Source organism: Protopterus annectens, chromosome 7.part0 (genome assembly GCF_019279795.1).
Source record: "Protopterus annectens isolate FY-2018-M chromosome 7.part0, PAN1.0, whole genome shotgun sequence".
Classification (NCBI taxonomy): Eukaryota; Metazoa; Chordata; order Ceratodontiformes; family Protopteridae; genus Protopterus; species Protopterus annectens.
Genome location: NC_056739.1, coordinates 806,722,026 through 806,734,601, shown reverse-complemented (window position 1 = coordinate 806,734,601; position 12,576 = coordinate 806,722,026). Strand labels below are relative to the sequence as shown.

Sequence of the window (12,576 nt, the reverse complement as noted above, 5' to 3'; positions counted from 1 at the left end):
CTATTCCTCAAAGACAACACAGAAACTAATGGAATTATGAGTTGGGGGTTGGCATAATGGTTAAGGTACTTAACTTACAGATATAAAGTATAAAATTTGACTCTGAAACAGGCTAGGCTGAAAATAGCCCACAAAGGCAGCTAGCCAAGTACTTACCTATGAAACTATGAGAAAGCAGAAGGTGGTAAACAGAGATGTTATGAAAGAGTTACCCTCTCCAAACACATTAATTTCATTTATTTACAACCTTGTAAAAGCACCTTTACATACCACTTTGCATTTAAAACTGTTTATATCTCTATAAATGTTACCTCCCGAGATATTTAATATATGCATGCATCAGTTTACCTGTTAAACTTAGTCATAAAGAAGTTGTTTGACATAAGCAAACCTATCACAAAGGAAGTTGTGTACAGATATGTGATATGAAAGTTAATTTAGATAGTTTCACACATATCCTGACATTTATAAGCTAGACTGTTTCTGATAAGATGTTTATTGAATACTCAGTTGACTTTATTTTTTAATTTTGCTTGTTAACTGTGTAAATACAACAGGCACAAGTGTCTCTTTTCAGAGGCAACATGGGATTATTACTTAAGACTTAAGCTCAGTAACACAGGAAGCAAATAGAGACCAGCAGAATCAAACCCTGGTCTATTAGAAGTCCGTAGTCTAAATCTTCTGCATTAAGCAGCAAGACAAAGACTTATCTGGCTACACCCTGGGTAGAAAGGCAAAAATATCATCTAATAATTGAAAATGTGACCATTTCAGAAATTACAAAGCTAGCGGCATCCTTCCCTAACAAAATTGTTCAGTGAACCAACCATCTTAGCAATTGGTCCAAACATTACAGTTAAAGTCTGCATCACTTCTATCCATGCTTGAAACACCAACTTTCACTATCCCAATTTTATACAGACCACCAAAATCATGCATGTCTTCAAAGGAGAAAGAAAAGCTTCCCTGGGACAGCTTATGTCCTCCATCCACTAAATGCACAGGGTTTATTACTGAACAAAACAAATGTCAGTTGTTTACCCATATTTATTAAGTGGAATTATGCACTATAATACAGCACTCAACCTTGGGAATACCCGGAACAGAACCCATGCAAGCAATGTACACAGACTGTAACAATAATTTAAACATATATAAAACTACCTGAAAGCATAGATTAAGAATTTTCCCCATAACTCAATAAAGTAGCAAGTTATTTGAAGTCAGTTCCTCTTTTTTAACATTCTGACCTACAAAAAAAAAAAAAAAAAAAAACCATATCAAAACACCAACCTTGGGCAGAAGGTCAGGGAAATGTTCAAATACAACTGAGAAGGACTTCCCACTCATAGCAAAGTGGTAACTTGTTTCTTGTTCCTGGGGCACCTCTTGATAAACGTTATCTTCTATTTTGAGTTTAACATCCTGGAACTCAGAAAACAGAAAAAAAAAATAACTAAACATCAAACCTCCGTGTTTCATAATTCATTACAACAGAGCTTTGAAAAATGACAATGCAAGGAAGATAACACATTTATTAACAGAAAAAAGAAGTTATGTCTTACCATAATGTTCATCTATGTTGTTCATCTTCTTTCATTCATCACTGATGGGTTCAGTTCAGAGCCCTTGGAACAGAGTCTGCCTTTTTACCAAGCTCGGGCCAGCCAAAAAACTCTTGAGCAAAGTCTCTACCCAGATTGCCCTTCTCCCTGTTATCTCAGATCGAGTTTGTTAGAGAAAAAGAAGTAAAGCCGAGGCCACTTCTGTGCAAATACCCTAGGGCACCACTTAGACCCAAAGCACCCCCCAGGAACCTTTGGAGGGGGAAGGAGGGTGGGAAGTGATGAATGAAAGAAGATTAACAACACAGATGGAATGTTATGGTAAGACAACTTCTATATCTGATGTTGTTAATCTTCTTTCCATTCATCACTGATGGGACAGATGGAAGAACAGCCGTCATGGCTTATGGCCCTCAGAAGACCACATCACTTGGATACCACCTGACCATTGCTGAGATGATTAAAAGTAACTTGAGTCCATGAAACAGCTGAGAAGATGTCATCCATGCTACAATGATACTTGAACTGCATGGAATGTCTGGAATGAAATGCTATAGTTGTTAGCTATTGCTTTTGGTGAGAGCTAGGATTAGTGGCATAGAAACGAAACAGTCCCCTTGGAATTGAGCAGTCCATGAAAGGACTGACCCTCCCATCCCAAAGCTAAAGCAGAAAATTTTTTTCAGATTTACAGATGAAAAGCTGTTCAGATTTACAAATCTCAATTGTAGGGTGGCTAAGAGTGAAGGTCTTTCTCTCCTATCTGGAAAAAAATTTGGAAAAAACACTTGTAGATCAATGGACTGGTTAGAATAGAATTACACTTTGGGAAGAAAGGATAAAGGATGAATTGAGCATGATATCTCTGTCTTTCTGAGAGACCCCTCTCTGATCCAGATACACCCTACTGCAGCTCTAAGACTCTTCTTCTAAATGTCTTCACTAAGAACAAGGATTTTTCAAGACAAAAACTTTTCCAAGACAAAAACTTTTAGGTCAAACTTTGGTTCAAACAAAAAAGGTTTGACTAGAAAAAGATGAGGTAGGTTCCACGGTTGACAGGAGGAGGGATATGAGGGAGGCCTGCCTTGTGAGGGGTGCCAGAGAAAGTGTACAGAGATAAGAGGGAGATAAGAGGATGCCCATGGGAAATTGCTGTGGACTGGAAGCACTGCAGTAACTGGAGCTGAATATTTGCTCTCCAGCTATCCTTGGACCAGATGGAGAACCTTTTTATCTATTATGATCTTCTGGTGGATTGTTTGGTTTGAGGCCAGAATGATGTCTCTCGAAGAGGTGAGGAGAGATTTAGCTTGCCTGGCGACTGAAGTGAAGAAGAAACCAAGCTGTCAGCTTGAGACTGGACAGATTTGGGTGACTCAACTCTTGGGGGTGAGTAATCAGATCTGGTAGAGGGTCCAGAATCCACTGTGGGTATACTAGGTGAAGCCAAAGGAAGGGGAACCAAACTTGTTGAGGCCAGAACGGGGCTATGAGGATAACCTTGCATCTCACCTGAAGAGCTTTCTTTAGAAATTGTGGGATCAGAGGGATGGGAGGATAAGCGTAAAGAAGTCCCGTGGGCCAATTGTGGATCAGAGCATCCCTCTTGGACTCCCCCTTTGGGTTTGATGGGGAGGTGAAAAGATCGCAGCAAGGCTGGCCCCAGTGGCTGAAGATTACTGACGTCACCTCGGGGTTGAGGGACCACTCATGAGGCATGCGGATGCATCTGCTCAGTTTGTCCACAATCACGTTGGAGCTCCCCAGGATATGCGTTGCTATCAGAAAGCAGTTGGAAGCTATCGCCCATTGCCAAATTCTCATGGGTTCTCGACATAGGGGGTAGGACTTGGGTCCTCCTTGCTTGCTGATATACCAGACCACTGACATAGTCTGATTGAATTGCAATTGTCCAGGAAGGGAGAGCCAAATGGAATGCCTGCAATGCCGACAGCACAGCTCTCAGTTCCAGAACAGTGATATGCAGGCGGGCCTCTGAGGTGGACCATGTGCCTTGGACAGTCTTTCCCTGGAAATGGCCCCCCACCCGATCAGGGAAGCATCCGTGGTCACAATGGCTGTAGGCTAAGGTTATTGAAATGGACGACTCCAAAGTTCTACGTCTGGCCTCATCCACCAAAGCAGGTCCTGCTTGCAGGAGTTGGTCCGAGGGGGTGATAGTTTGGGAACCACTGACACAGAAGGAGCCATTGCAGAATCTGCATATGTAGCTTTGCTAGAAGCACTATTGGGATTGACGCCGCCAAAGAACCTAGAGCCTGAAGAACTTCCCTCGCAGAGACTGTTGTTTGAGAGTATCACCCGGAGCTGAAGCCTCAATCGATGGAGTCTGTGAGTTAGGAGAGATACCACACAGGACCGAGTATCGAACACTGCTCCAATGAACTCTTGTGTAGGGATAAGATTTGATTTCTCCCAATGTATCGTTATTCCCAATAATTTTGCCAGAGAGAGAGTATAATGCAGTGCTGTTACCAGAAGATGCTCGGTGGGGGCGGTGAGAAGCCAGTCGGCCAAATATGGAAACACCCGGAATCCTTTTAGTCTCAAGTGAGCTGTTAACACTGCCATGCATTTCGTGAACACTCTGGGGGCTGTAGAGAGACCGAATGGCAAGGCACACAATTGATAATGACTGGCTTCTACCCAGAAGCGAAGCAGACTCCTGGAGCGTTTGTCCATCTTGATTTGGTAATACGCATCCCAGAGATCTATAGAGCACATCCAATCGCCTTCTCTTAAAAAGGGAAGAATGGACTGAACCGTGACCATCCGGAATTTGGTTTGGGTGACAGACTTGTTTAAGCTGCTGAGATCCAAAATGAGTCTCCAGTCCCCTGTCTTTTTTGGAACCAAAAAGAATCTTGAGTAAAATCCAGATCTGCGCTGGTCTGGTGGGACTGGTTGGATGACTCTTTTTAGAGACAGCTTTATAATCTCTGAAGCTGCTTCTTCCCTTTGACTGGGAGGAACGTCGGGAAGTTTTTTTGGAAAATTTGGCTGACAAGAAAGGGGAATGGTGTAACCTCTGGTGATAATGCTCTGCACCCAACGACTGGTGGTGATAGACTACAAGGCAGCTTGGTGCAGAGAGAAATGACCTCCGACTGCTTCCAGAGTTGAGCAATTGGGCTGCTCCTTAGGAGCGCTGATAAGGCTGTCCAGAGAAAGAGTTCCTGGAGCCTTGGTTACGAGGACCCCCTCTGCTTCTATAGGGGCATCTTCTGGAATTGTTACCCCCTCTGCCTCTGGGGGTATCACCACATGCGGCATGGAAAGGACCCTGAGATTTCTTATGCCACATTTTCCCACTCCTCTGAATCCTGGAGAAGGTACATTGAGGGTTGAAAAACCATAGGCCTATGGCAGACAGGGTTTTTCTGTCTTGCTCACACCTGGCTAGCATGTCCTTCACTTTGGAGCCAAAAAGGGATGAAGCTTCGATGGGAGCATTCAGGAAGAAAGACCTGAAGGGATTTGTGAGGTCACAAATGCGCATCCAGGCATGATGCCTCATAACAATGCCCGAACCCGCTGCTCTAGCCATCCCCTCAGTCGCATGTGACAGCAAACTCATGGACGAGTTGGATATTGACTCCAGGGTTGCGAGCTGCAAATCCACTTTGTCCCTGACCTCATCAGACAACTGTCTTGCGAGTGTCCCAGAGAGTTCGAAGATCAAGTCCCTCTGGAGCCTCATAAAATATGACAAATAATTCAAGGACCGTACAGCAAAGGTCCCTGATGCAAAAACAAGCTTCCCAAGTCTGTCCACCGCATGGGACCCCCTGTTGGGAGAGTGGACAGCGGGACTTTCCTCAGCCAAGTCCTTTTTCGTGGCCGCCACCACCATAGCATCAACTGGTAACCTTTTGGACCAATGCGGGTTCTCCTCTGGAGGGGAAAGAATTTTGTCTGGTCTCCGAGGGATTACCTCAATGGAATCAGGGTTCTTCCAAGCGCCCTGCACGATGAGCTTGTCGGCTGGCGCGGTCACCCAAGAGATAGAAGGCCAGGCGCGAAAAGCCTGTAGGAACATGGACTCCTCAGATGAAGGGTTGGAGGGCTTGCAGTCACCTCTCTGCTTTAAAATTTCCAGGATGTCTCTGAAAGAGACATCATCAGGAGGTGACCATGGGGACCCTTCACCATCATCGTAATCAGTGTCTTCCGTTAGGGACTCCTCAGTTGAGTCCATGTGCTTCCTCTTGCACGTCTTCTTTCGAAGGGGCTCCTCAGTGGGGGGTCTCTGAGAAGGACTCTGAAGAGAGGTTACCCTGAACAGGGGGGGTCCTGCGGCTTCCCTGCATAGTGTCCCGGGTGGGTGGTCTGTGAACGGTATAGCTCAGGGGGGTGAAAACTGGGATTCTGACAGGAAAGGAGTGCTGCCAGAAACAAGAGCCCTCTCCATCGCGCGGAAGGCAGGCCCACCTGAAGTGGGATGGGAGCCCGGAAAAACAACCTTGGGACGGAGGTCACTCCCCGCTCCGACGAACCCACCCCCCCATGGATGGAGCCTCAAGCAGAATCGGCAGAGATGTGGCTATCAGCACAGAGGATGGAACCAAGGAGAGAGGTGGCTCCGTACCCTGGGCCAACACAACAGTCCCCCAACCCCTGAATGAGGAAGGACTGGTTCAGCAGGAACCGAAGGCCAAAGGGGCAAACTCGGAGCCGGAGTGAAATGCACCATAGGTGTCGAGGTGATGGGTTCCAAGAGGGATGTCGGAGCAGAAGGCTTCGGAACCGAGATGGTTGAAGGAGGAGTGTAAGATGGAGTCGATGGATAAGACAACCCAAGTCCTACAGGTGGGATGGGTCGTAGAAAGTGAGGGAATCCCCCTGGCTAAAAACAGCTGGTCTACAAGATGCACCATGTCGTGTTCCGAAAGGCTCCTGGTGGATCTAGCGGATACTCTGGACGGGGAGTCAGGACATTCAATGAAGGGGCTATACGCTTGGCCCAGAAACAGATCTACGGAAGGGGAGTATCGGGTCCGTGGTACAAAGTCTGCCGGCACCAAAGTCTCTAGTTTCGAGATCAGGAGTAAAGGGGTCAAATCCAGTGAGGGCGGTACAACGCTCGGTACCGAAATGGCACTTGGAGCCAAAACAGTCGGTTCCAAAATGGAAACTAATGGTGTAGTTGAAGGTGTGCCCTGAGCCGAACTGGCCACAGATGCTGAAGTTGAAATAGGCGTAGTAAGGTCTATGATCGGTGCCGGAGGCACGACCGGTGCCAAAACAGGTGCCGATATTGAAGGTTTTGAGATGGTCGGTGCCGAAGAAGCAGATTTATGCTCCGAAGATAACTTTGGGACCTTTGATTTCCCAGGCTTTCTCGGATTACCCGATGATGAAGAAGGAACAGAGTGGGATCTCTTTTTGTAATTGGAAGGAGGGGTTGAGACCTTCATTGCAGAAATGGCCTCTGAGAAGGGAGACTTGAGCAACCCTTTCAGAATGAGCTTATTTTTGCGCTCATTAAGAGTGCATTGACTGAAACTCTGACAAATGTCACATGGAGGCTGCACTGAAAGGTGGGGCACTCCCAAACAGTACACACAGTCATCATGAGAATCACTGTTGGGTAACTTGCCCTTACATGAAGTACAATGCTTAAAACCTGAAGTACCCTTCTTATCCGACATCTTGATAGAAAAGAACACCAAAAGCCAACTGTATAATCCAACTAGAATAAAGTTAACTGTTCAAAAAAGTCACAAGTATAACAATACACTGGTAGAGAAAAGAAGGGAAACGCCTGAATAAAAGTCAAAACCAACAGGTTAGACAGGAGAGAATACCAACTATGGTATTGAAGAAATACCACAAGGGTAAGGGAGGAAAGGCCGTACCAACAATGGTACTTGAAAATTTACCAACAGTAACAATGGGTAGAGTGGAGAAACAAGGTTAGACAGAAAAAAAGACACTAGAAATACTAATTGCTTCGTAAAATATGAAGATATCCAAAAATGTTCCCACAAATATCAAAAAGTTTCACTTAGCTGAGAGCTTGGCTGAAAAGCGGCTTTACGGCTACGCGGCAAACGAGATTTGAGGTAACAGGGAGAAGGGCATTCTGGGTAGAGACTTAGCTCAAGAGGTTTTTGGCTAGCGCGAGCTTGGTAAAAAGGCCGACTCGGTTCTGAGGGCTCGAAAACAAATCCATCAGTGATGAATGGAAAGAAGATTAACAACATCAGACCATGTCTTTATGGGATTCCCTAGAATCACACAGCTTGTATCTAAACCTACTGAAGACTCTCACCATAAAAATAAATACCCAGTTCATGGTAAACTTCAACTACCTCTCTACAGACTGGGAAACATACTGGCAGGCACAAAAATTATATTGACACAAATACCCTTGATCAGATAGTGCACACATCCACCAGATGGACCTGGTACCAACCAATATGGACAGTACTGCATCCCCCAATGTCACTTCTGCACTGGTGAGGTCATACCACAAAGCTGTCTGCTTTGAAATAAAAATCAACTCAGTAACACCAGCAAACCCTGTAACCGTTAGGAACTATTTCAAAGCATTCTATACCCTATTAAGGGACAGTTTGTCAAAATTCAGTGCCTCTTCCAATACAGACTTCACAGCAACCTCTGCAGAATTGTGCTGTCTATTCACCTAGACAGGTTACACTAAGTATACACATAGTGTACACTTTGTGGTAACCTTTATGAATTGGGTCTTATATGTTTGTGAGTGCAGTCTGTAAATATAAATATGCACTCACATACATATATATATAACAAATTTATATGGTGTCAGTGCACATTCATCACTGAAATAAAAAGTGCTCTGTACATTCTATTCAAATCCACTACCATGTACCCTCAATTAGTAGCTGTCGAACTACAGCTACCATTAAGTAAAACTGGTTTTCAAAAACAAGTAATTTAAATAAAAGTTGCCCTTGAAATGTAGTAGTAGATTGAACTGATGGGGTAAGCTAGTATTCAAGGTGCCAGTCTGTATTTCATTCAAAAGACTGCAACTGTTGTGTTACTGGCCAGAAATGATATGGTTTATTATCATTTTGTCGATCGCAAATTGTGCAATTTTCATTTGTGTGAAAATGTCGAGTCGCACTATGTAAACACGAATACCACAATGTCGAACTGTACAATAGCGAATGCAATACAGCATTCTCTGTTGCAAGTTTTGACACTGTGGTACAGATCGCACTATAGTGGGGATCTGGAAATGTACCCTTTCCCTCACTATAGTGTGATCCCGGAGTTTGTATATTAAAAGTAGCAGGGGGTGTGTGGGGGGTGCAGGGGTGCAGGGGGGCTTGCTCCCTGCAAATATGTTATTTACTGTGCAACGCACAGTAATGTTGTTCCCAGAAGTGTGGTGACTCTTCGAAAATGTCGAAGTCGACATTTGCAGTCACCACACTTCAACGTTATTTACGTTCTTTCTTTTGATTTTCGTGGTTGTGGTTCGACATAACCGCGATTCGCTGTTGTGTGATCTGGTTAATTGATAGTAAACCAATGATATACTGACTAGTACCACTACTTCTCTCACCTCCACTAAATTAAAGGTCTGCATTAAACAATTTCAGGTGAACATGCAGATATTAAGTAATAGGAGTGCTGCATAATATCATTGAAAGGATAGCACTGTAATAAAAGGAGCAAAAAAGCATCTTACCTCAATAAAGATACACACTTTGTGTGTGTGTGTGTGTGTGTGTGTGTGTGTGTGTGTGTGTGTGTGTGTGTGTGTGTGTGTGTGTGTGTGTGTACATGGCAAATAAGCTGTGCTGAACACTTAGAGAAGTATTCCACATTAGATACACACAAACAGGTTATTCTGTAGATCCTCTAATGGAACAAATCAAGTCAACAAGGTCAAAATAATTATTCACTACAACCACACCGGTACATGAGAAATGGAAACAAGAATCATGAATATAGTCAATCAGCTTCAACGAATTCAGCAATGCAGTGCATAACATGTACCAGCAATGTCCTTTGCACCAATCAGTCATCTTCCATGACAAGTTTTGCTCTATATCAGAGATACTGGTATAATTTTCATCCTGTCTGTTAACTGCAGTACCTAACTTCTGACTAAAGGTATTAACATTTTTACAAAAAAATTTAGCCTTCAGTAAAAAAAAATTCTCATATGTACATCCCGAACAGACACCAACCTGGTTAATAAAAGGAAAAACACTACTCCTACTTAAGAATGAACCTGCAAGCCATCCTAAGAACTACAGACCAGTAACATGTCTTCCACAATATACAAATTATATTCTGTAACTGATGCAGACAGAGTTTATAGCCATCTAGAAAAAATAAATCAATCATGGCAATAAAACAAAAAGGTAAAAGAAGACATATGGAATAAATGATCAAATACTGTTAAAAACATAAGAGAGCTGTAAAAAAGGGGAAGACTCTAAGTATGCCATAGATGGATTACAAAAAGACATTTGACAGCACCTCACACTTATAAATAAAAAAATGCTTACAAATGTACAAGATATACCCTACAATGATCAACTACATTACAATGACCAGTTTACAACTCAGTCATTTATTTATTTATATAATATTTGTTTACAGGGAAACTGACTGGGTATGAGCCCATTTTCAGCAGAGGCCTGGGGAGAAAAGTTTCACAGTACACATTAAACAGAATTAAAAAACCTGAACAATGGTTACAAATATTAATACGATAAAGTAGCACAATATGTGAAATACAATAAAAGAAAAATAAGCAAAATATAAAGGCAAGCAATAAAGTTGACCATACATTATATACAATGTAGAAGAGAGTTCCTAATGTACATGTTACATAATGATGCATACAAGTCATGATAAAGGGTCAAGTATTATCCCAGGAATAAAAATTCAAAGGGGGATATTCCACGGTGATTCTTTCTCTCCACTGCTTTTCTGCACTGACCTTAATGCATTAAGCTGTTTACTTAATAGATTATGCTAGTATGCTATGGTTATAGCTTAACTTCCAGAAATCAGCCTTGTAAAAAGGCATCTCACCAATTTTTTGTGGATGTCTTAAAATTGCATAGATCACCAGATAATGATTGGAAAGCACAACTACAAACAGTTAAAACTTTCTTAGATGATACAAGACTGATGTCTGATCTTGATAAAGGTGTATAAGTAACATTTATAACAGGAAAGCTGTTGCACTAAGAAAAAAATCATTGATGGACATGCTTCACCTAAAGAAAACCATATCCTCTAGAGCCACACGGTCTAGGGATCTAAACCTCACCACAACAATAAATAGGAAGTGCTGGAGGTATATATTCCTGTCCCAGAGACTTCCCATGATTTGGAACAAGATTCCAATCTACATTAGGCAGAGCTCCTCGCTAACACTCTTCAAGAAAAACCTTGATGAGTGGATGGGAAACAGAAAGTTTACCTTGGGGTCAACTTCAGTGGCTCTGCTGGACAGAGGCACAGGGAACTAATCTAAGGGGATGGCGAAAGCCAACACATTCTGGCTAGGCTTACAAATAAATGTCTTCGGGCAGACAGCATAGTACCTACCTATGAACCTATCCTGAGAAAGGAATGTGATATAAAGGAACTTGAACAGAAGGGAACATATAAATATCTGGGAATAGATGAAGGGTGGGCAAAAAAAAGAACAAATCACAACAAAACTTAGTAGGGGATACTTCGGAAGACTAAAGCTAATACTGAAAACTGTCTTGACATCTAGGAGTAAAGTTCAAATTACAAACCAGCTTGCTGTTCTTCTAACTTACAGTTTTGATGTGACTGACCAGTTTCAAACAGCACTAAAGTTCTGACAAGAAAACAAGAAAAATGCTTATATTTACTGACATCATCAAATTCAAACACGCTGGAAGCTCTAAATCACGAAGAGAAAAAAATCTAAGATGACAGATTTGTTTAGTTTATTTAACAGAAGCATTTCAGAAAGGAGTACCAATGGATACTAAACCATAAGAAGAACAGAATCAGCCAGCAGTTGAAAGTGCCAAAAAACAAAAGAACGAATATAAAGAAAAGGACCAGAATAAAAGCTAAGAAAATTGGAAATCCCACAAATGAAGCAGCAGGTTTAAAGAAATCCTGGAAAACACATATGTCAATCAATATTTGATGTATAAATGGTTAAGATGTGAATTTAGACCAAAAGTTGAAAGGCCAACAATGTTGATCCAGGACAGTGATAGAAAAAGGTACTGAAACAGATGAAGGCATGTTCTGTAAAACAAAATTGGAAAACTGTTCGCACATCTCATTGCTGGCTGTGATGCACTCGTAGCAGAATGTTTGTAAATTGAAAGGCACAATAATGTGGCATTGGGGGTTGTGCAAATACTACAATATACAAGTAGCTGAAAAACACTGCAATCATTAACGACAAAGCATTACTGACACTGAAGAAAATAATATCACCAAATAGTAACAGTTAAGAAAATATATGCAATAAAGCCAGTACAGCTGTCCAAGAAAAAAGTCCAAAAGTAGCATTAATCACTGAAACAGTTACACACAGCAGCTGCAGTATCTGACACAGTGAGAAACACAAACTCATACAATACCAGGATCTGCACGAAGAAACTAAAGAAAAATGGGATAAAGACAGCCAGACAGTTTCAATAGCAGCAACAAGGTTATTAAAAATATTTTCAGGTGTACATAATTATTTTAATCAATTAATTTAGTTAAATTTTAGTTAATTTGATTAATTTAGTTTACTTACTTAATTAATTTTTCTATAAAATATTGAATGATTCCTTATGCAAGTTTAGAAGAATCTACCTAGATTTGTGTTGGTTTTATACTATGTACAAAGTGTGAATTTTTCTTTGAATGTACAACTTGTTAATATATTAATCTATGATTGCATTTTCTTAGGTTTTATATCTTTTACTATAATTGTGATTTCAAACATCTGTATTCTGAACATGCTATGGGTTGAATGTAATGG

At 41.8% G+C, this 12,576-nt stretch overlaps 1 protein-coding gene across 1 annotated transcript in view; it reads right to left on the bottom strand.

The window, feature by feature from the left end:
* The window catches only part of LOC122806703 (polyamine-transporting ATPase 13A3-like), a gene marked incomplete in the record, with an annotated part of 1,429,840 nt that overhangs the window by 505,504 nt on the left and 911,760 nt on the right, over positions 1 to 12,576 (bottom strand). The window contains 1 exon segment of the mRNA XM_044077342.1: positions 1,297 to 1,428. Within this exon segment, the coding sequence (XP_043933277.1) occupies positions 1,297 to 1,428 (132 nt within the window).